At 41.1% G+C, this 20,434-nt stretch overlaps 1 protein-coding gene across 1 annotated transcript in view; it reads left to right on the top strand.

The window, feature by feature from the left end:
• The window catches only part of tmprss13b (transmembrane serine protease 13b), a 26,360-nt gene extending 6,138 nt beyond the window's left edge, over positions 1–20,222 (top strand). The window contains exons 2-13 of the mRNA XM_023967410.2: positions 7,170–7,338; positions 7,555–7,665; positions 7,936–8,061; positions 11,790–11,916; positions 12,065–12,160; positions 17,537–17,580; positions 17,754–17,913; positions 18,247–18,425; positions 18,512–18,610; positions 19,337–19,479; positions 19,647–19,802; positions 20,025–20,222. Of these exons, the coding sequence (XP_023823178.1) occupies positions 7,170–7,338; positions 7,555–7,665; positions 7,936–8,061; positions 11,790–11,916; positions 12,065–12,160; positions 17,537–17,580; positions 17,754–17,913; positions 18,247–18,425; positions 18,512–18,610; positions 19,337–19,479; positions 19,647–19,802; positions 20,025–20,039 (1,425 nt within the window). The 3' untranslated portion in view covers positions 20,040–20,222. The remainder of the gene's footprint in view (positions 1–7,169; positions 7,339–7,554; positions 7,666–7,935; positions 8,062–11,789; positions 11,917–12,064; positions 12,161–17,536; positions 17,581–17,753; positions 17,914–18,246; positions 18,426–18,511; positions 18,611–19,336; positions 19,480–19,646; positions 19,803–20,024) is intronic.
• Positions 20,223–20,434: the final 212 nt, after the last annotated feature.

Below are 20,434 nucleotides of genomic sequence, written 5' to 3'. Positions count from 1 at the left end.
CTTACAATCAGCATCGGAGGCCTACATCCACACCCAAACAACGAGACAATCTGGCGGAAGGCAACACAGCAAACAACGTGACACTTACAGAACTTACCCGGCTTTGGGAAGAACTACGTGTTGCTTTAGCTGAGGATCTTAAGGCTACTATTGCTGAACGGCACCAAAATCGAGAGCACCATTTCGAACGGTCGTCTTCGCAGAGGCCAGTGAGGTATTGTGGCCTTGCGAAGCTTCTGAATTCACGCTGGTAGGATCGACGAGTTAGAGAAGCTATGCTCGTACTGCAGGATAGGGTTGCAGAGGCCTTTCTGTGACAAGTGGTGACCTGGAGGGCGTTCAGCCGTAATAACCTTCGCGGTTGTTGGTCTGGCAAGAAGGGGGTTGAGGCGGGCATCATTTTCGCCCTCGGGTACTTCTTCGCCAAGGCTAATTTTTTGTTTGGAAGGATGCAATGGGATCGGATGTTTGCGCTTCGGACGCCCCAGCTGGACCGTGCACATCGCGGCCTTGTCCCAGTGCGGTCCGGACCTACGGCCAAGTCCTCGTCCAGTAATCATTCTGTCTGAAATACACAGTTTCAAGACCAAGGAATATTATCCTGCGCGAGGGCCCGTAATGAGGGGCAACTGTTACAAATAAAGGGCACCCTTCGTGTCTATGATGCATTATTGTCGTCCGGCGTTGGCAATAGCACCCGCGGCGACTTACAGAGATGTCATGCAACCAATTTCGCTCTAACAAATCTACCATTCTTCGCCAGGCTTTGTCCTTCTTGGGTCCCTGCTAAGAGACTAAGCAAAATTACGGCTTCTCGTCGCTGGGTGCTCGGGTGGGTGATAGGTGATTGTGTGTGTGTCTTGCTCTTGGGTTGCTGTTGTGGACTCGCGTCAGATAGATAGGTTTGTTAGTTCCGGTGAGACATTAGCGCGCGCATAGGTTCGTCCGTGGTTGATGTAGACATGGTGTTTGAGAGTGTGCTCTGTTTGTGGTCATGTTGGTGTGTGTGTGATGGGGTCTGGCTGTCATGTGGGTAATACAGTGAGATATCGAGACTTATGATGTGTGTGTGGCTAGATGTAATGGGTGTGCATCTCGAGTGATAGAACAGCGGTATTAAACGAAGGCGTACACCGCGGAACATGTAAGATGGCTGTGGGGGCGGCTCAGTTAGCTATTCGAGTGGTCAAGTTCACTTTGATTCTGGCTTGGTCTTCGGGGAGCTGGAGTGCCTATTGGTGAGGATGGGCCTTCCAGGTTGACATTCATTGAAAACTTATGTTCGGATGAATTATACGGTTTCATTTCACCCATTTTTTTGTTTGTTTCGTTATTTAAGTTTTTGTTGCAATGGTCTTATCAATTCTTACACTTTTACTTTGTGTTAGTTGGACAATACCATTTATTATTGCTTGCAGGGGACTGGGGGTGATTGGTTGGGGAAGGGTGCTCGAGGGACACAGATCGTAGCGCTGTTGGTAATTGCATAGAGTTGATTGTGGTTTTTCGGTGCCTCGTTTGTTGACTTTTGATTGTTTAGACTCGGGGGCCGCTCTTATTGTCTGATTTTCTTTTGTAGGTATATCTCGCCCCCCTACACTCGAGCCCTTCTGTAAAGTTGTCTGATTGGTAAGGTTTGTGACGTACATATAATTATTATTTTATTATTTTGTACTTTTAAAAATATTATATCATCTTGCATTTTACTATATAGTATGTTGTATTATCATATTAATATGTTTGTTGAGTAGTAGTGTGTTAAGTGTATAGGATCCTAGGTTATTGTGTTATATATCAGGGTATGGTTACTGGGGCTGGAATGTTTGGTGTTGATGTGTTGTATGGTGTATTGTGTGTGTAGTTGTGTGTCACATATGGTGGTTTGTATTAGTAGGTTTGGTTCCTCATTACGAAGAAAAGTGATGATCTTGTTGGTATAGGTTGGTACATCTGCTAGTTTTCGTTTTCCTTTATTAATACTAACTTATTCATACTTTTCATATGTATTAGCTTTTCGGGTGTGTCTGGGCTTATTGTTTTTGCTGCTGCCGTAGTAATTTATGATCATTTAGTGTCGTTTGTCTGCTATGTGTATGTATGTATGTACATATGTATCTGTATCGTGGTGGTATTGAATCCGTGTGTGTCCGCTATATTTCCTAGATTTCTGGGTGTACTATTGGTATTAGTATGCTTATGTATGTATACTTATACTCCTTTTATTTACTTTAATTTTGAACTGTGATTTTGGGGCGGTTAGTTTAATAATAAAGACCAACACTTCCATTGTTTCGATCTAACCCACCCACTCACATATGTAAATGTACTGCTTGTCCTTTGTCTGGTTCGCGGATGTAGTTTTTCCATGTGTTTACTGATCTCCGCTGCAATTGCTTAGCCACACTTATACATCTTGTGCATTAGCATAATAGTTTTGCGTTATCATCAAGGGATTGCACCCAAGGATGACGCTTAAGTGGCGCAATATTGTTTTATTGTTGCTCACACTCTAGATTTCTCTTTGGACTTTAATTAGTATTGCTATATGGAACACTTTAACTCGGCGGGAGTCCTTCGATCGATGTTTTCAGCATTGTTAGATAGAAGAGTTCTAGGATAGTGAGAGGTGAACGTATGAGTTGGGATTTTATTTTTGTTTTCACTCTTGTTCGAGGTTCGGCCGATGCTTTTTTGGCATCGGCCAGACAAATGATGTTATAGATCTCCGCTCACGATTTTCTGATCTTTTTATACTAACTCCTAGAAGATGTTGTCTCTCATCCCTATATTCCATGTATGTATTCGTATATTCACTGGTACTTTTAACATGGTCGTCGGCTGGTGAAGTTTCGGGGGGGTACCAAATAGTGGGGAACGTCGGGCGAACAGGGTGGGAAGTTCTATCACAGGTGTCTTCAGGCAAAGGGGGGTTGAGGCGGTCGGGGTTACTTTGTTACTTACTGCTCGGGTGTCGCTTGCTACATTGCGCTGATGTGATGGTTTGGTGCGCTTTCTTACTTTTTTATCATGCAGTTACTATGAGTGTGCAGCCACACATAGAACTCAAATGACAGGGGGCGGGGCTCTACATTCACTTCCCTGAATGTCACGGTATTAACCCGAACCCAATTAAGAGATAGTGCCAAGGTCTAGCCCACTTAAAGCACTCTCGTCTGAATTATATTTTGCAAGAAAACCCATCTGAAAAATAATTTCTCATAGCAGACTTAATGTAGTGTGGTAGGCCGGCAAGTAGCTGTATTCACTCTAACTTCTCTACCAAAAGCGAGAGGCCAATCAGCGATTCTGGTAGCGGAAAGGAATTCCCTTTCTACATAAACTACTTGTGGATAAAGAGGCGTCGTTATTTGATCCGTAAATAGGAGAGATCACTCTACTCTGTAACTCTACTAAAAGATATCTAATGGACCAACACCATTGTAACCCCTCTTTTTTCAAAAAAGTCCTTGCCTCATATCCACATGTCTCCCATACTAAACACTGATTCATTGGAGAGGACTTATATCCTCGTGCTAGACCAATATTTGACAATCCTCTACCCGGGAACCCCACCTCCTATCAAGTGAATTCTTGAATACTACATAAAGATTCTAACTTATTTTGATATATGAGCGATCACTAACCCTACGGGTAGGAGAATACTCTTTTATCTCATGTTCCAATGTTTATACTCGAATTGACTACTTTTGGTTGATGCGAGAGTTGGGAAATAAAAATAAAATATATAACGAAAAAAGTAATTACTCCCCTATAAACCTGTAATCGTGAGGTATCATGATTCTTAATAATCTCGGACCAACAGTCCACTCACCTTCTTCGCCTGAGATTGGGTGCATCGTACCAAACGAGAGGGTTGGAGGCTTGAATCCTCCGTCCTCACAGAACCACATTCTGTGAACATCTTAAAGAACCAAATTACATTTTTCTTTGATAACAACGACAACACAAGAGACTTCCAGCACTTATTGTGGAAACCACTTAAGGCTTATTTGAGAGGCCTGTATCATCTCCTATCAGACTGCCAGGAGTAGGAAACAGGGGAAAATTGGTAGAACTGGAGGGCCAAATTCACTTACTGGACTAGGGAGAATGTAGACATCCATCTATGGAGAAACATAAAAAATTACTCTTTAAAATTTGGAATATCATCAGATTCTCTCAGCTAAAATTGCTAAATCTTTTCTCTACGCCCAACGCAATAAATATTTTTGAGTTTGGTGACAAACCCCACAAATTACTCGCCAGACAACTTCGAAAAACTGTGAGTGCGCGAAAGTTAATCTGCAATCTGGGATACTTCTCTTCCCCTAAAAGACATCCAAATGACAGATTCGTCAGTTTTATGAACTCTATATCATCTAAAGCAGATCCTAACGTTAATTTGCAAAAACTTTTTGGGGATGTAATCTTCCTGCCCTGAACAAGAAGATTTAACTTCCTGAATAAGGAAATATCTCTGAAGAAATTCGAGAAACAATTAATCTCTAAAGAGTGGGAAGACCCGGGTCCAGATGGATACCTAGTGAATTCCTATAAAACATTCAGCAACATGCCTTTCTCCGCTACATGCACAAAATGTTGGTTCACGGCAAGGAGGATGGGACGCTCTCCATCTACTTTGGGATTTTGAAGCATTCAATTACAGTTATACATAAGAAGGGTAAGATCCGGAAAGAGGTAGGGTCATACAGAACCAATATCCTCTTAATACAGACGCAAAAGCCTTTTAAGGCAAAAAACCTGGCTAACGGCTTAGCACTTTAATTGGCAATTGGTCCATATCGACCAGACCGGCTTTATCCGTAAGTGGGGGGTGACACCTACCCTCTTTCTTTCTACCTGTCCTTATTCTGTATGTCTTGTAATATTTGTTTTGTACCCAGAACTCTGGGTCTTTTTGTTTCTGTCTGCTCTTTTATGTTTAGATAAGAATTGTATACCTGTCTTATACCTATACACCATTCTTGTGTGTGCTCAATAAAAAATATTTGAACAGAACAGACCTGAGCACGGGCTTTCCTGTTTAAGTTTCTGTCTATAGGCCGGGATCAACAAAATGGAGTCGTGGTCAAATTTGCCGAAAGGAGGGCTAGGGCTGGCTTTGTTTGCGTTGCGGAAGTTAGAGTAACAATGATCCAGAATTTTCCACAGCCCGGCTCGCGCATTCAATATGCTGATAACATTTAGGGAGCCTTGTTTTCAGATTAGCCTTGTTAAATTCCCCAGCTACAATAAATGCAGCCTCAGGATATGTGGTTTCCAGTTTACATAGAGTCCAATGAAGTTCTTTCAGGGCCGTCGAGGTGTCTGCTTGGGGTGGGGGGGGGGTCTACACGACTGTGATTATAATCGAAGAGAATTCTCTTGGTTGATAATGCGGTCGGCATTTGATTGTAAGGAATTCTAGGTCAGGTGAACAAAAGGACTTGAGTTCCTGTTTGTTGTTATGATCACACCACGACTCGTTAATCATAAGGCATACACAACCGCCCTTCTTCTTACCAAAGAGATGTTTGTTTCTGTCTGCGCGATGCGTGAAGAAACCAGGTGGCTGTACCGACTCTGATAACGTATCCCGAGTGAGCCATGTTTCCGTGAACACGTGACACTGATGGGTGTGTGTGTTAGAATATTGTTAAGATCATGTCATGCACTTATAAACACACCTCCCATATCAATGTTTGTCATAAACCACACCTGTAGCCTACAGTCTTTGTTAATCAGTTGTGCTGTTTGAACAAGCAGAACTTAATCAGCAACATCAGATAAACATTTTATCAAAATCAAATGACATTTTATTAGTCACATGCCCCGAATACAACAGGTGTAGACTTTACAGTGAAATGCTTACTTACAAGCCCCTAACCAGCAATGCAGTTTAAAAAATATGAATAAGAATAAGAAATAAAAGTTACAAGTAGTTAAAGAGCAGCAGTAAAATAACAATAGCGAGACTATAAACAGGGGGAACTGGTACAGAGTCAATGTGTGTAGTGGCACCGGTTAGACGAGGTAATTGAGGTAATATGTACATGTAGGTAAAGTTATTAAAGTGACTATACATAGATAARAACAGAGAGTAGCAAATAGTCTGGGTAGCCATTTGACTAGATGTTCAGGAGTCTTATGGCTTGGGGGTAGAAGCTGTTTAAAAGCCTCTTGGGCTAGACTTGGTGCTCCGGTACCACTTGCCGTGCGGTAGCAGAGAGAACAGTCTATGACTAGGGTGGCTGGAGTCCTTGACAATTTTTAGGGCCATTCTCTGACATGGCTTGGTATAGAGATCCTGGATGGCAGGAAGCTTGGCCCCAGTGATGTACTGGGCCGTACGCACTTCCCTCTGTAGTGCCTTGCGGTCGGAGGCCGAGCAGTTGCCATACCAGGCAATGATGCAACCAGTCAGGATGCTCTTGATGGTGCAGCTGTACAACCTTTTGAGGATCTGAGGACCCATGCCAAGTCTTTTCAGTCTCCCGATGGGGAACAAAATAGTAGGTTTCTTCCTTATCAAGAAGAGGAAACAATTTTAGGTAAACATTTCTGGTTACTGGCTTCAGACAATGGTTAATTAGAACTGAAACTATAAAATGACACTTTCTATTAATAGCAGATTGATTTATAAGACATCTAGTAATTTGAGAAATTGGAACTATTAGTGATACAATGAAACTGGTGTCATAGTAACAATTCTAAGAAACATTCAGTTATTTTTAGAGATAAGAACAAGTGCATCCTTGGGGAACCTGTTTTCCTTCCTGGTGTTTAGCTGTTGATGTGTCCAGATCTATAATCACACGTTGGGTCATGGTGCATAACTGTCTGTTGGTGATTGCCTAAGTGTCCATCAGGCATGTGAATAGCAACAAAAAAAACACAAAGGAACCTAACTGAGGAGACACTGGTGGTCCACAGGACCATCCAGTCTAGTATGGTTCTGTAATGGATGCTCCTTTTTTTTGTCCACTGTACAATATGTCCTGTTTTTATAGGTTTGATCAGTTGTCTGTATGTGTTAAGGTGGTGTAGGATTCAGGCTAGAGCTAAGCTTCAGATATACATATTATATGCCTGCCTGTGTTTAGAAGTTGATCAGGTACATAGCCTACTAATGAGAACCCACCTGACTCTCCTCTTCCTTCTCCCCTCAGAACAGTGACTGCCCACCCCCATACTACTCAGTAGCAGTGCCCACCCAGCCCCCTCTTGAGTATGGAGAGGTGGTGGGGGCCAGAGGGATGTCTGACCCCCCTTCTCAGCCTTACTACATCCCCCAGCCTATGGCACATGTAAATGTCGTCCATGTTTCCCAGGGCGCCCGTAAGTTCCTGGTATTCCCTTCTACTTCTTCAATCCTTGATATACAGTACATTCCTGCCCCTAACTATTTCTATGAGAGGGCGCCATCACTCTGTCTCTGTAATGCAAATCTCTCTTTCTATATCCGAAACGTTTCTCTTTCTTAATCCTAAGCTTTTTTGCCTCCCAACTTTATCAAACTGTAAACTGAAAAATGTCCCTGGTCTCCTCTTGCAGCCCAACGTCGTAAAAAGGGCTTATCATGTGGGAACAGTTCCTGCTGTTACGGAGGATCAGGAGGAGCCACCCTACTGCTGGTCCTCCTCGCTATCGCTATCTGGCTGGGAGGTAACCCAACCAATAACTTACAGAGAACTCATACAGTACAACATTAAACTATATGGACATAATGTAATACAATAGAACATAATCTAACATGGACATAATGTAACAATTAAATATGTGTACATTTATGACAATCATAAATTCCATATTTAGGGTATCGTGTGAATGCAATATATATGATATTGTGTTGGTATGTATTAAGCATTACCATGGGGGCTTCCACGGCTCTGCATATCCTTTACTAGTTCTCTTTGACCTATGACCTCTGTCCAGTGCGTTATGGCCCATCCCTGGTGTCTGGCTCCCTGAGTGAGATGGAGAAAGACAGTTGCCCCTCCAAAACTGTGGAGTGTGACGGCCGACGGGACTGCGAACTGGGCAGTGATGAGACCAATTGTGGTCAGTACCCTTGTCGCCACACCTAGTTTTTGTTGTCAGTAACAAAAATAGAAGCAAAACACTGGGCACACCACGTCACTTCTATGTGGAAATGTGGATCATATTTGGTTGAGGCGTTGATCGATGAGATTTCAACCTTTATTCACCCATTCAAAAAGACAGGCAGAAGTTTGTTGAATTCGCAATGTTATATGACTATGCTTTCAACCATCTAAAAGCACAACCATATTCCAATGGAAAAGTTTGGTTTAGTCAGATTTCTGGTTAAGTTGTCAACTAAATGTTATATCACTGCACTTTCAACAATTTAAAAGCACAACAAAGTTCAAACGGGAATTCCATGTCAGATATGTTGTATTCATTACAACAGATTAATGTGTATCATTGTACTTCATCTAATAGCACAACCAAATGACCTGGGTTGTAGTTGATCAATGCTGTTCAAGATTCTGCATAGATTATTACAGCAATTGTGAAGATCTCCACAGAGCTGCAACATTTGCATGTTAGCTTGAACCATGCACGCTTTCTATTATCACATAAAAATACATTTATAGCTACTGTAGGCTAACCTCAATGTGTCCAAAGATGTTTTGTTCATTTTAAGGCTGAATAAATGCTGTTACATTGATTTGTAAGATAGTTTTAACTTTAAACTTAACTTTATAGTCTTAAATTAAATTGTGTTTGGTTGACAACGCAACCAAATATCAACATTTAATGGATATCTAATGCTTGGATAGTTTCATCTGAACCACTGGCTTAATCCCATTCTTTACTTTAAAACATAATTTGTTAACTTGTTGACAAGTTAATAGGCTATTTACTGTATTGCAAAAGTGATATTGAATTGTGTTTGGTTGTCAACAAATTCCAGTTTGTRTAGAAATGAATAATTTATATGTTCGAATTATGTCTCCATCTCAACCAAGAATCTAAATCAAATCAAGCTTCCTTTAAAGTGCATTTAAAGTTTGATTTAGTACTATTCTTTAACTTAGATTTTTGGTTGAGATTGAGACGTGAATCCAACATGTCAATTATTAATTTGTAGACCAACTGGAATTAAATCCAGACTAAGTCAGTGGCACAGATGGAACTTTCCAAGCAGAAACTACATCTCCTTCAAATGTTGATATTTGGTTGCGTTGACAGCCAAACACAATTTAATATCCAGTTTGTCTATAAATTTATATTTGATAGGTTGGATTCACATCGCCATCTCAACCAAAAATCAAAGTTAAAGAATAGGACTAAATATAGTCTAATCAAACTTTAATTGCACGTTAAATTTTTTTTATTTGATTTTGACCTATTCTTTAACTTGGATTTCTGGTTGAGCTGGAGATGTGAATACAACATATTAATGATTAACGTGGAGATTAAAGTTGAAATCAACCAAAGCTTGTATGCCCTAGGCCTATATGTGTTGTCTATTTGTAGTTGAACCCTGGGTTGAATTGAAACAATAGCTGTTGATGACTTTGCAAATGCTATATAGGCCTAAATACTATCATTGATGATATTTGACTTATAAAGTATGGTTACTTTTCATTTGCACTGTTAAATCTACTCTTTGGAATGACTTTAATATATTTAGTTATTAAGAGGTCTCTCAAAAATCCTTCTCATGATCGCACATTGGTACATGTAGTAGTCAGTACCAAATATCCAAGCTTATCAGGGCTTGGTTAAAACCTTGGATGGGAGACCAACGGAATATCTGAATGTGAACTTTCCAGGAGGAGGTGCTGCCCAGCCTCCGATAGCCTTCAGATAGTATTCCTATCCCTTGACTTATTCCACATTTTGTTGTTCTAAAATGGATTAAATAGATTTTGTTCTCACCCATCTACACACAATACCCCATATTGATAAAGTAAAAACATGTTTTTAATAAGTTTTGGAAATATATTTGTATGATGAAATACAGAAATATCTAATTTACTTAAGTATTTTACACCCCCGCTCGATACGTTAGAATCACTTTTGACAGCGTTAACAGTTTGCATATTATTATTTTTTAAATTCTTCAAGCTCTGTCAAGTTGGTTGTTGATCATTGCTAGACAGCCATTTTCAAGTCTTGCCATAGATTTTCAAGCCAAATTAAGTGAAATTTGTAACTAGGCACCTCAGGAACATTCAATGTCGTCTTGGTAAGCAACTCCAGTGTATATTTGGCCTTATGTTTAAGGTCATTGTCCTGCTGATAGGTGAATTTGTCTCCCAGTGTCTGTTGGAAAGCAGACTGAAACAGGTTTACCTCTAGGATTTTGCCTGTGCTTAGCTCCATTCCATTTATTTTTGGTCCTTGCCGATGACAAGCATACCCATAACATGATGCAGCCACCACATTGCTTGAAAATATGAAGAGCGGTACTCAGTGATGGGTTGTGTTGGATTTGCCCCAAACATAACGCTTTGTATTCAGGACATAAAGTACATTTCTTTGCCACATTTTTCGCAGTTTTACTTTAGTGCCTTATTGTGAACAGGATGCATGTTTTGGAATATTTTTATGGTGTACAGGTTTCTGTCTTTTCCCTCTGTCGATTAAGTAAGTATTGTGGAGTAACTACAATGTTGTTGATCCATCCTCAGTTTTCTCCTATCACAGCCATTAAACTCTGTAACTGTTTTAAAGTCACCATTGGCATCATGGTGAAATCCCTGAGCGGTTTCCTTCCCCTCCGGCAACTGAGTTAGGAAGGATGCCTGTATCTTGTAGTGACTGTGTATTGATACACCATCCAAAGTGTAATTGATACCTTCACCATGCTCATTGGGATATTCAAAATATTTTTGTTTTACACAAATACTAATAGGTGCCCTTCTTTGCGAGGCATTAGAAAACCTCCCTGGTCCTTGTGCTTGAATCTATGTTTGGAATTCACTGCTCGACTGAGGTGCATTATAGATAATTGTATGTGTGGGGTACAGAGATGAGGTAGTAATTAAAAAATCATGTTACACAATTATTGCACAATGAGTGAGTACATGCAACTATTATGTGACTTGTTAAGCACATTTTTACTCATAAACATATTTAGGCTTGCCATAACAAAYGGGTTGAATACTTAATGACTCAAGACATTTCAGCTTTGAATGTTTAATTTCAGAAAAATTCTAAAAATATAATTCCACGTTGACATTATGGGATATTGTGTTTAGGCCAGTGACACATCTCAATTTAATCCATTTTAAATTCAGGCTGTAACACAAAATATGGAAAAAGTCAAGGGGTGTGAATACTTTCTGAAGGCAAAGTATATCGAAGAACTGATGTTGTTTCAAATGTACAAATTCAAGGTTTGTCTATTTTGACAAATGGTTACAATGATGACATAATCCAGGGGTTGACATTTCCCCTGAAAACAAGTTTACGTTGATGATAAAAAACAAAATGTATATGTATTTTCCACGTGGATTCCACGTCACAATGCGTTGACAAATTACGTTTTATCAACATTAATTCAACCAGTTTGTGTCCAGTGGGAACCTTTCTAGATGTGCAATGGATTTGTAATGGGTGATGTATCTGTGTGATCCTGTGAGGTTCTAACTGCTGAGTCATGTATTTGTGTGATTCAGTGATGTTCTAATTGAGTGATGTTCTAGTTGAGTGATGTTCTTATTGAGTGATGTTCTAGTTGAGTGATGTTCTAGTTGAGTGATGTTCTAGTTGAGTGATGTTCTAATTGAGTGATGTATCTGTGTATCATCCAGTAAGGTTCAGGTCGAATGGGGGTCTAGAGGTGAAGACAAGCAGCGCTGGTAATTTCCTCCCTGTGTGTTACAGTGGCTGGAACAAGGGCCTGGCTGACCAGACCTGCGCTCAACTAGGCTTCAGAGTGTAAGAGCTTCCCCTCTTTTGCTGCCCTCTTGTGGTCGAAAGGCTGAACTGTGCAAACCTGTTCAACCATACCTATCAATGGGTTTAGTGTGTTAGGTTGTGATGTCGGGACGTGTACATAAACTTCTCTCTACATCTATTTATTTAGGAGTCATATCACTAGCAGTGTGAAAGATGAGTCCTCTACCACTCTCACTGTGACAGGGAAGACCTCCAACACCATCCAGGATAAGGTGTCAGTATAGTAAGTACTTCTGGATACACTCGTCAACATCTCTTTGCATATTATGCAAAGTGCCATATAAATTATTGCCCAAGAACAGGCTTAAACATTAAGAACACCTGCTCTTTCCATGACATAGGTAAATCCAGGGGAAAGCTTATTGATGTCACCTTCTAAATCCACTTCAATCAGTGTAGATGAAGGGGAGGAGACAGGTGAAAGAAGGACTTTTATGCCATAAGATAATTGAGACATGGATTGTGTACGTGTACCATTTAGAGTGTGAATGGGCAAGGCAAAAGATTTAAGTGCCTTTGAACGGGGTATGATATTAGGTGCCAGGCGGTCTGGTTTGTGTCAAGAACTGCATCTTTTTTCATGCTCAACAGTTTCCTGTGTGTATCAAGAATGGTCCACCACCCAAAGGACATCCAGCCAACTTGACACAACTGTTGGAAGCATTTGAGTCAACATGGCCCAGCATCCCTCTGGAATGCTTTCAACACCTTGTAGAGTCCATGCCCCAACGAATTGTAGCTGTTCTGAGAGCAAAAGGGGGTGCAACTCGATATTAGGAAGGTGTTCCTAATTTTGGTAAACTCAGTGTATATTATATCACATACTAAGTAAGCCTCTTCTTGGGCCATCAAATCAATGTTTATTGGTCACGTGCTCAGGATACAGAGTGTAAAGGGTACAGTGAAATATTTACTTGCCAGCTCTCAACAGTGCAGCACACAAAAAATATTCACAAATAAGTAATAAAAAAGTAGTACAAAAAATGGAGATGTTGTAAATATATACAATATAAACTATGAAATGTGCTAAAGTGAATTGTGACATGGTTGAGCATCTTAGAATTAATAGCATTGGGTGTGAGTGGGTGAGTAGAGACTAGAGGTCGACCGATTATGATTTTAACTCAGATAKCAATACCGATTATTGGAGGACCAAAAAAAGCCGATACCGATTAATCGGCCGATTTATTTGATTGTTTTTGTTGAAATAATGACAATTACAACAATACTGAATGAACACTTATTTTAACTTAATATAATACATGAATAAAAATCCATTTAGCCTCAAATAAATAATGAAACATGTTCAATTTGGTTTAAATAATGCAAAAACAAAGTGTTGGAGAAGAAAGTAAAAGTGCAATATGTGCATGTAAAAAAGCTAACGGGTTGTTCCTTTTTGAGACTTCAATATTCCAAGGTAAGAGGTTTTAGGTTGTAGTTAATATAGGTTTTATAGGACTATTTCTCTCTATACCATTTGTATACCATATACCTTTGACTATTGGATGTTCTTATAGGCACTTTAGTATTGCCAGTGTAACAGTATAGCTTCCGTCCCTCGCCTCGCTCCTAGCTGGGCTCGAACGAGGAACACATAGACAACAGCCACACTCGAAGCAGCGTTACCCATGCAGAGCAAGGGGAACAACTACTCCAAGTCTCAGAGCGAGTGARGTTTGAAACGCTATTAGCGCGCACCCCGCTAACTAGCTAGCCATTTCACATCGGTTACACCAGCCTAATCTCGGGAGTTGATAGGCTTGAAGTCATAAATAGCGCAATGCTTGAAGCACAGTGAAGAGCTGCTGGCAAAACCCACGAAAGTGCTGTTTGAATGAATGCTTAAGAGCCTGCTGCTGCCTACCATCGCTCAGTCAGACTGCTCTATCAAATATCAAATCATAGACTTAATTATAACATAATAACACAGAAATACGAGCCTTTGGTCATTAATATGGTCAAATCCGGAAACTATCATTTCGAAAACAAAACGTTTACTATTATCGCATATACCCTGACTCTGCGTGCAATGAACGCAAGAGAAGTGACACAATTTCACCTGGTTAATATTGCCTGCTAACCTGGATTTCTTTTAGCTAAATGTGCAGGTTTAAAAATATATACTTCTGTGTATTGATTGATGTTTATGGTTAGGTACACGTTGGAGCAACGACAGTCCTTTTTACGCGATGGCGCACCGCATCGATTATATGCAACGCAGGACAAGCTAGATAAAGGAGTAATATCATCAACCATGTGTAGTTAACTAGTGATTATGATTGATTGATTTTTATAAGATAAGTTTAATGCTGCTAGCAACTTACCTTGGCTTCTTACTGCATRCGRYTAACAGGCAGGCTCCCCGTGGAGTGCAATGAGAGGCAGGTGGTTAGAGCGTTGGACTAGTTAACTGTAAGGTTGCAAGATTGAGTCCCGAGCTGACAAGGTAAAAATCTGTCGTTCTGCCCCTGAACYAGGCAGTTAACCCACCGTTCCTAGACCGTCATTGAAAATAAGAATGTGTTCTTAACTGACTTGCCTAMTTAAATAAAGGTTAAATAAAGGTGTAAAAAAATAAATAAAAATCGTCCAAATTGGTGTCCAAAAATATCGATTTACGATTGTTATGAAAACTTGAAATCGGCCCTAATTAATCGGCCATTCCGATTAATCGGCCATTCCGATTAATCGGCCATTCCGATTAATCGGTTGACCTCTAGTAGAGATCCAGCTAGCACATAACGTTCTGAGAACCATATGTTTCTTAGTGCTTGGTGAGAGCGTGGTTGTCCTATGGTTATTTTTCATACAACCTTCTGGGAATGGTGCAGGATACCTAGCTAGCACTGAAATTCCCACGTCTGAGAACCATACGGAATTTCAGAACTTCAGCATAATGTTTCCTACAGGTTTCCTCATGGTTCTATTTAAAGTAATGTTCTCAAATTGTTCCGGGAACATTAACATTAAGAAACATTGTTCTTCTGTGGGAATTTCAGTACTTCAGCATAACATTTTCTGCAGGTTTCCTCATGGTTATATTTGAAGTCATGTCTCAGAACATTAAGACAAATTTCCATAAATAACATAAGAAAACATTAGTATTGTTCAAAAAACGTTCTAAGAATGTTATTTAAAAAAATGCATTCCTTTCTTAGCGTCAACAAAATATTTGTATTCTCTATCTTGTTAAGTGTGTTCAGGTGTGTTGGCCGTGCCCACTAATTGTCCACACCTAATCTTAATGAGCTAGTTTCCTTAAAAATTGGGTCTGTTTGAATAAACTAAAATTAACAGTTTTGTATGTGTTAAAAAAATGGCATTTTAACACCATTCTATGTTGTAGAATAATAGTGACGACATCACAACTATGACATATAGCACATGGAATCATGTAGTAACCAAAAAAATGTTAAACAAATCAAAATAGATTTTAGATTCTTCAAAGTAGCCACCATTTGCCTTGATGACAGCTTTGCACACTCTTGGCATTCTCTCAACCAGCTTCACCTGGAATGCTTTTCCAACAGTCTTGAAGGAGTTCCCACATATGCTGAGCACTTGTTGGCTGCTTTTCCTTCACTCTGCGGTCCAACTCATCCCAAACCATCTCATTTGGGTTGAGGTCAGGTGATTGTGGAGGTCAGGTCATCTGATGCAGCACTCCATTACTCTCATTCTTGGTCAACACAGGCTGGAGATGTGTTGGATCATTGTCCTGTTGAAAAACAAAAATGATAGTCCCACTAAGCGCAAACCAGATGGGATGGCGTTTCGCTGCAGAATAGTGTGTTAGCCATGCTTGTTAAGTGTGCCTTGAATTCTAAATAAATCACTGACAGTGTCATCAGCAAAGCACCATCACACCTCCTCCTCCATGCTTCATGGTGGGAACCACACATGCGGAGATCATCTGTTAACCTATTCTGCGTCTCACAAAGACACAGATTTCCATCGTTCTAATGTCCATTGCTCGTGTTTCTTGGCCCAAGCAAGTCTCTTCTTCTTATTGGTGTCATTTTTTTGTTGTTTCTTTGCAGCAGTTCGACCTTGAAGGTCTGATTCACCCAGTCTCCTCTGAACAATTGATGTGAGTTCAAGTAACAGAGATGTGTCTGTTACTTGAACTCTGTGAAGCATTTATTTGGGCTGCAATTTCTGAGGCTGATAACTCTAATGAACGTATCCTCTGCAGGATGATGGTTTTTGCGACTGCACTTGAAGAAACTTTCAAAGTTCTGACCTTCATGTCTTGACTGACCTTCATTTCTTAAAGTAATGATGCACTGTCGTTTTTCTTTGCTTATTTGAGGTGTTCTTGCCATAATATGGACTTGGTCTTTTACCAAATAGGGCTATCTTCTGTATACCACCCCTAACACAACTGATTGGCTCAAACGCATTAGGGAGGAAAGAAATTCCACAAATGAACTTTTAACAAGGCACACCTGTTAATTGAAATGCATTCGAGGTGACAACCTCATGAAGCTGGTTGAGAGAATGCCAAGAGTGTGCAAAGCAGTCATCAAGGCAAAGGGTGGCTACTTTGAAGAATCTCAAATTTTTCTCACACTTTTTTGGTTACTACATGATTCCATGTGTTATTTCATAGTTTTAATTATTCTTTTTTACTTTTACCCCTTTTTCATGGTATCCAATTGGTAGTTACAGTCTTGTCTCATCGATGCAACTCCCGTACGGACTCAGGAAAGGCGAAGGTCGAGAGCCACTGTGAGTGATTTATCCAAAACACAACCCAGCCAAGCCGCACTACTTCTTGACACAATGCCTGCTTAACCCGGAAGCCAGCCGCACCAATGTGTCGGAGGAAACACCGTACACCTGGCGACCGTGTCAGCATGCATTGCGCCCGGCCTGCTACAGGAGTCACTAGAGAGCAATGGGACAAGAGCATCCCGCACGACGCTGGGCCAATTGTGCGCCACCCCATGGGTCTCCCGGTCATGGCCGGCTACGACAGAGCCTGGACTCGAACCAGGATCTCTAGTGGTGCAGTGCCTTAGACCACTGTGCCACTCAGGAGTCCCCACTATTTTTCTACAATGTAGAKGATAGTAAAAATAAAGAAAAACCCTTGAATGAGTAGGTGTGTCAAACTTTTGACTGGGTTTGTATGTTATCAGAACGTTATTTAATTACCTTCAAATAACCTATCATTTCGGTTAAGGAACCTATGGCATAATTCCCAGAACCAATGGGAAACCAAAAACGTACGTTCCCACAACTTCCAAGTAACTAAAATGTGCTTGCTGGGGAGTCTGTGTAAATAGTTTCTTAAGGTGCAGGTGTGAAGAGTCAGTGCAATAGCCTCTTAAGATGCAGGTGGTAACGTGGAGAGAACAGTCCGTGGCTGGGGTCGCTGGAGTCCTTGGCATTCTTCCGGGACTTTCTCAGACACCACCTGGTCATCATTCACCATGTCACTTTTCATATACTGTATGTTATGATAAGATACCAAAAGTATCAAACAGAGCCAAGTGTTTGACCATTAGATGGAGTAAGTGGGGAAGACAAAGAAAACATGTGACCTCATTGGTGACCTGATTTACTGTGACTTTCTTTCTGTGTTCTGTAGCTCATCCTGCCCTAACAATGACACTGTCTCCCTGCAGTGTATCAGTGAGTAACGATCTTTACATTCTCGCAGTTAATGCACAAAGGCAACCATTAGTCTTTCAAGCTCGATAAAGATATGAATCTAGCTCTCCTGATGAACAGAGGACCAAATACAAATCCCCATACTGTATTAGCACTACGGACCGACTTACTCCCTCTCTCTGTCCCCATGGTAGACTGTGGCAGGCAGAAGTTGTCCAGAATCATAGGGGGATCAGCAGCGAATCTGGGCGATTGGCCTTGGCAGGTCAGCCTCCACTTTCAGGACTCTCACACCTGCGGAGGCACGCTGATCGCTCCTGACTTTGTGGTGACAGCAGCCCACTGCTTCCCCAGGTCAGTACAACAGACAACACCGCAGACAATGGACAAGGAACTGTACTGAAACAATGTAAAGCAGAACAGTAATGACAATAGGAAACAGAACATATAGAAAACTCTTGAAACCTAACAATGCTAAGACAAAAAGAACTGGGATATAACAAGGACAGAACAGAGCTGGAACTGAATAAAGCTAACTGAAGGGAGCTAGCTAAAACTGCACAGTTCTTAGGCTGAACAATTTGTAAGTCGCTCTGGATAAGAGCGTCTGCTAAATGACTTAAATGTAAATGTAAATGTAAACAGTGATCAGTGAAGACAGTGACCTAACAACTCTACTCTCTCTAGGAAGGTCTCATCGTACCTGGTGCCCAATAACTGGCATGTGTATGTGGGCATGGTTTCTCAGATGGTGCTGCCTCGCCCTTATATGGTGGAGAAGATCATTGTCCATGAGAGCTATGACGACAAAACCAACGACTATGACATCACCCTTCTCAAACTCACACAGCGTGTAGACTACTCCAGTGAGTTCACCTTTAACATAACAATATATTATATGATTATTTATACCACTATTAGCATCATAACATGTCTATGTTTGTTATTTCAGACAACATCCAGCCTGTGTGTCTGCCTGCCTATGACAAGATCTTCTCTCCTGGAACAAAATGTTGGACCTCTGGATTTGGGACAACAGAAGCGGGGGCAGGTGAGTGACACATGGTATGACAGTTCGGGGGCTGATTGGCAGATGTGGGACCAAGTCATTGTTTTACAAGTCACAAGTAAGTCTCAAGTCTTACCCAACTGCCTAGCCAGTTGTAGTTCAATCTTGGGTGCAATGATCACGTTCCKGCACTGACTGACTGTGTGGAGGCTCATTGATTTAACGTTGCGTTAGCCTACATGATACACCAGTAAAGTAATAAAATATATAGCTGTCGGCTATATTAGCCACGACTTACCGTTCTTTGTGCAGCTTCAAATGTCGAACAAAGTTGGAAATTGTTGCGCCTCCGTCTGTAATTTTCATCCCGCATGTTTTGCAAGTTGCAATCCGTTTTTTGTTGATACAGCGTCGTCTTTATATCCGAAGAAATGTATTTTGGGTATCATCTTTCCAAGGGCTCCATCTTAATTCACCAGCCGACATTCCTCTGCACTGCCGTACAACTTTTTTAATATCATAATTTTTWACATTTGGGCTTGGGGAGGGTATCAAGTCAGGTCGAGTCATAAGGCTCAAGTCCAATTCAAGTCACGAGTCATTGGTGTCAAAGTCGAGTTGCAAGTCATCATATTTGTGACTCGAGTCCACACCTCTGCTGATTGGCATTGGGATGAACAAGCAGGGGGAAAGAGAAATATGATAGAAAACATGATGCAATCTGGTGTGATATTCTAAATTGTTGCATGTCGTTTGTTTGGTGTTTAGCTCGTGGCTCCACGAATCTTATGGGGGTGACTGTGGACATCATTGACTCCAGCGTGTGTAACAGTAACACAGTGTACAATGGTAAGGTCTCTCAGAACATGTTCTGTGCTGGAGACATGAAGGGAGGCAAGGACTCCTGCCAGGTGAGTGGGACACTAAGACCAATCAGGCAGTAGCTACTTCCACATAGTTTCTTACATGAAGTCCACAAATCTTACCCTGTGTCTCTCACTTCCCTCCTTCCCTTCTCTGCTGTTTCTTCTCTCCCTCTTCTTCTCCCCCTCCCCCTACCACTCCTTCCCTCCTCTAGGGGGACAGTGGTGGTCCCCTGGTGTGTAAAGACTCAGACCAGCTCTGGTACCTGGCGGGGGTGACCAGCTGGGGGGATAGCTGTGGCAAGAGAGACAGACCGGGGGTCTATAGTCGTGTCAGCCGCCTGCTGCCCTGGGTCTACAGTAAGATGCAGGTAAGGAAAGGAGCTCTCAGGACCACTGGGAAGAGAATGCTCAGGCAGAAAACCTCAGCACCGGGGTGGGATTCAATCAATAATTAAGTTAATTTTCACATGTACTGCTTCAGAGGGCACTCATATCCATCTTCATCTTTAAATGTCAGAATCAAGGTTGAAATAGGATGGCGTTATTAGTATGGCGATCCTGAACATGTTCATTCACTCTCCACCTCCCAGCAAGCAAGACCGTGATGTAACCACAACTGCTGTCTTCCAAGGACACTCAGCATGTATTTTGGACCTGACAATGAGATTGAGACTGGTGTGGGAATGGAAGGCTCTTCACGTTACGTGCCTTTAAGCCTATATATGTTTTGTGTTTTTGTATTTATTCATTGTCGTCAGCAGCTTAACAATAAATATTTTTCTATGTGATCTTCTATGTGTCTTATAATGTTGATCATGTAGACTAGGATCCATTTTTGCATGTGTTTGATCATTGCTTTCCTGAAACAGTGTTGAGCATATTTGTGCAATACTCTGAGGAATATATTTCACTCACACTGCAACCTCTTCTAAACCTAATAACCTGTCTCAGGTTATACCACACTGCAACCTCTTCTAAACCTAATAACCTGTCTCAGGTT

The sequence above is a fragment of the Salvelinus sp. IW2-2015 genome, linkage group LG23, assembly GCF_002910315.2.
Source record: "Salvelinus sp. IW2-2015 linkage group LG23, ASM291031v2, whole genome shotgun sequence".
Classification (NCBI taxonomy): Eukaryota; Metazoa; Chordata; class Actinopteri; order Salmoniformes; family Salmonidae; genus Salvelinus; species Salvelinus sp. IW2-2015.
This window is presented reverse-complemented; position numbering and strand designations above follow the sequence as displayed.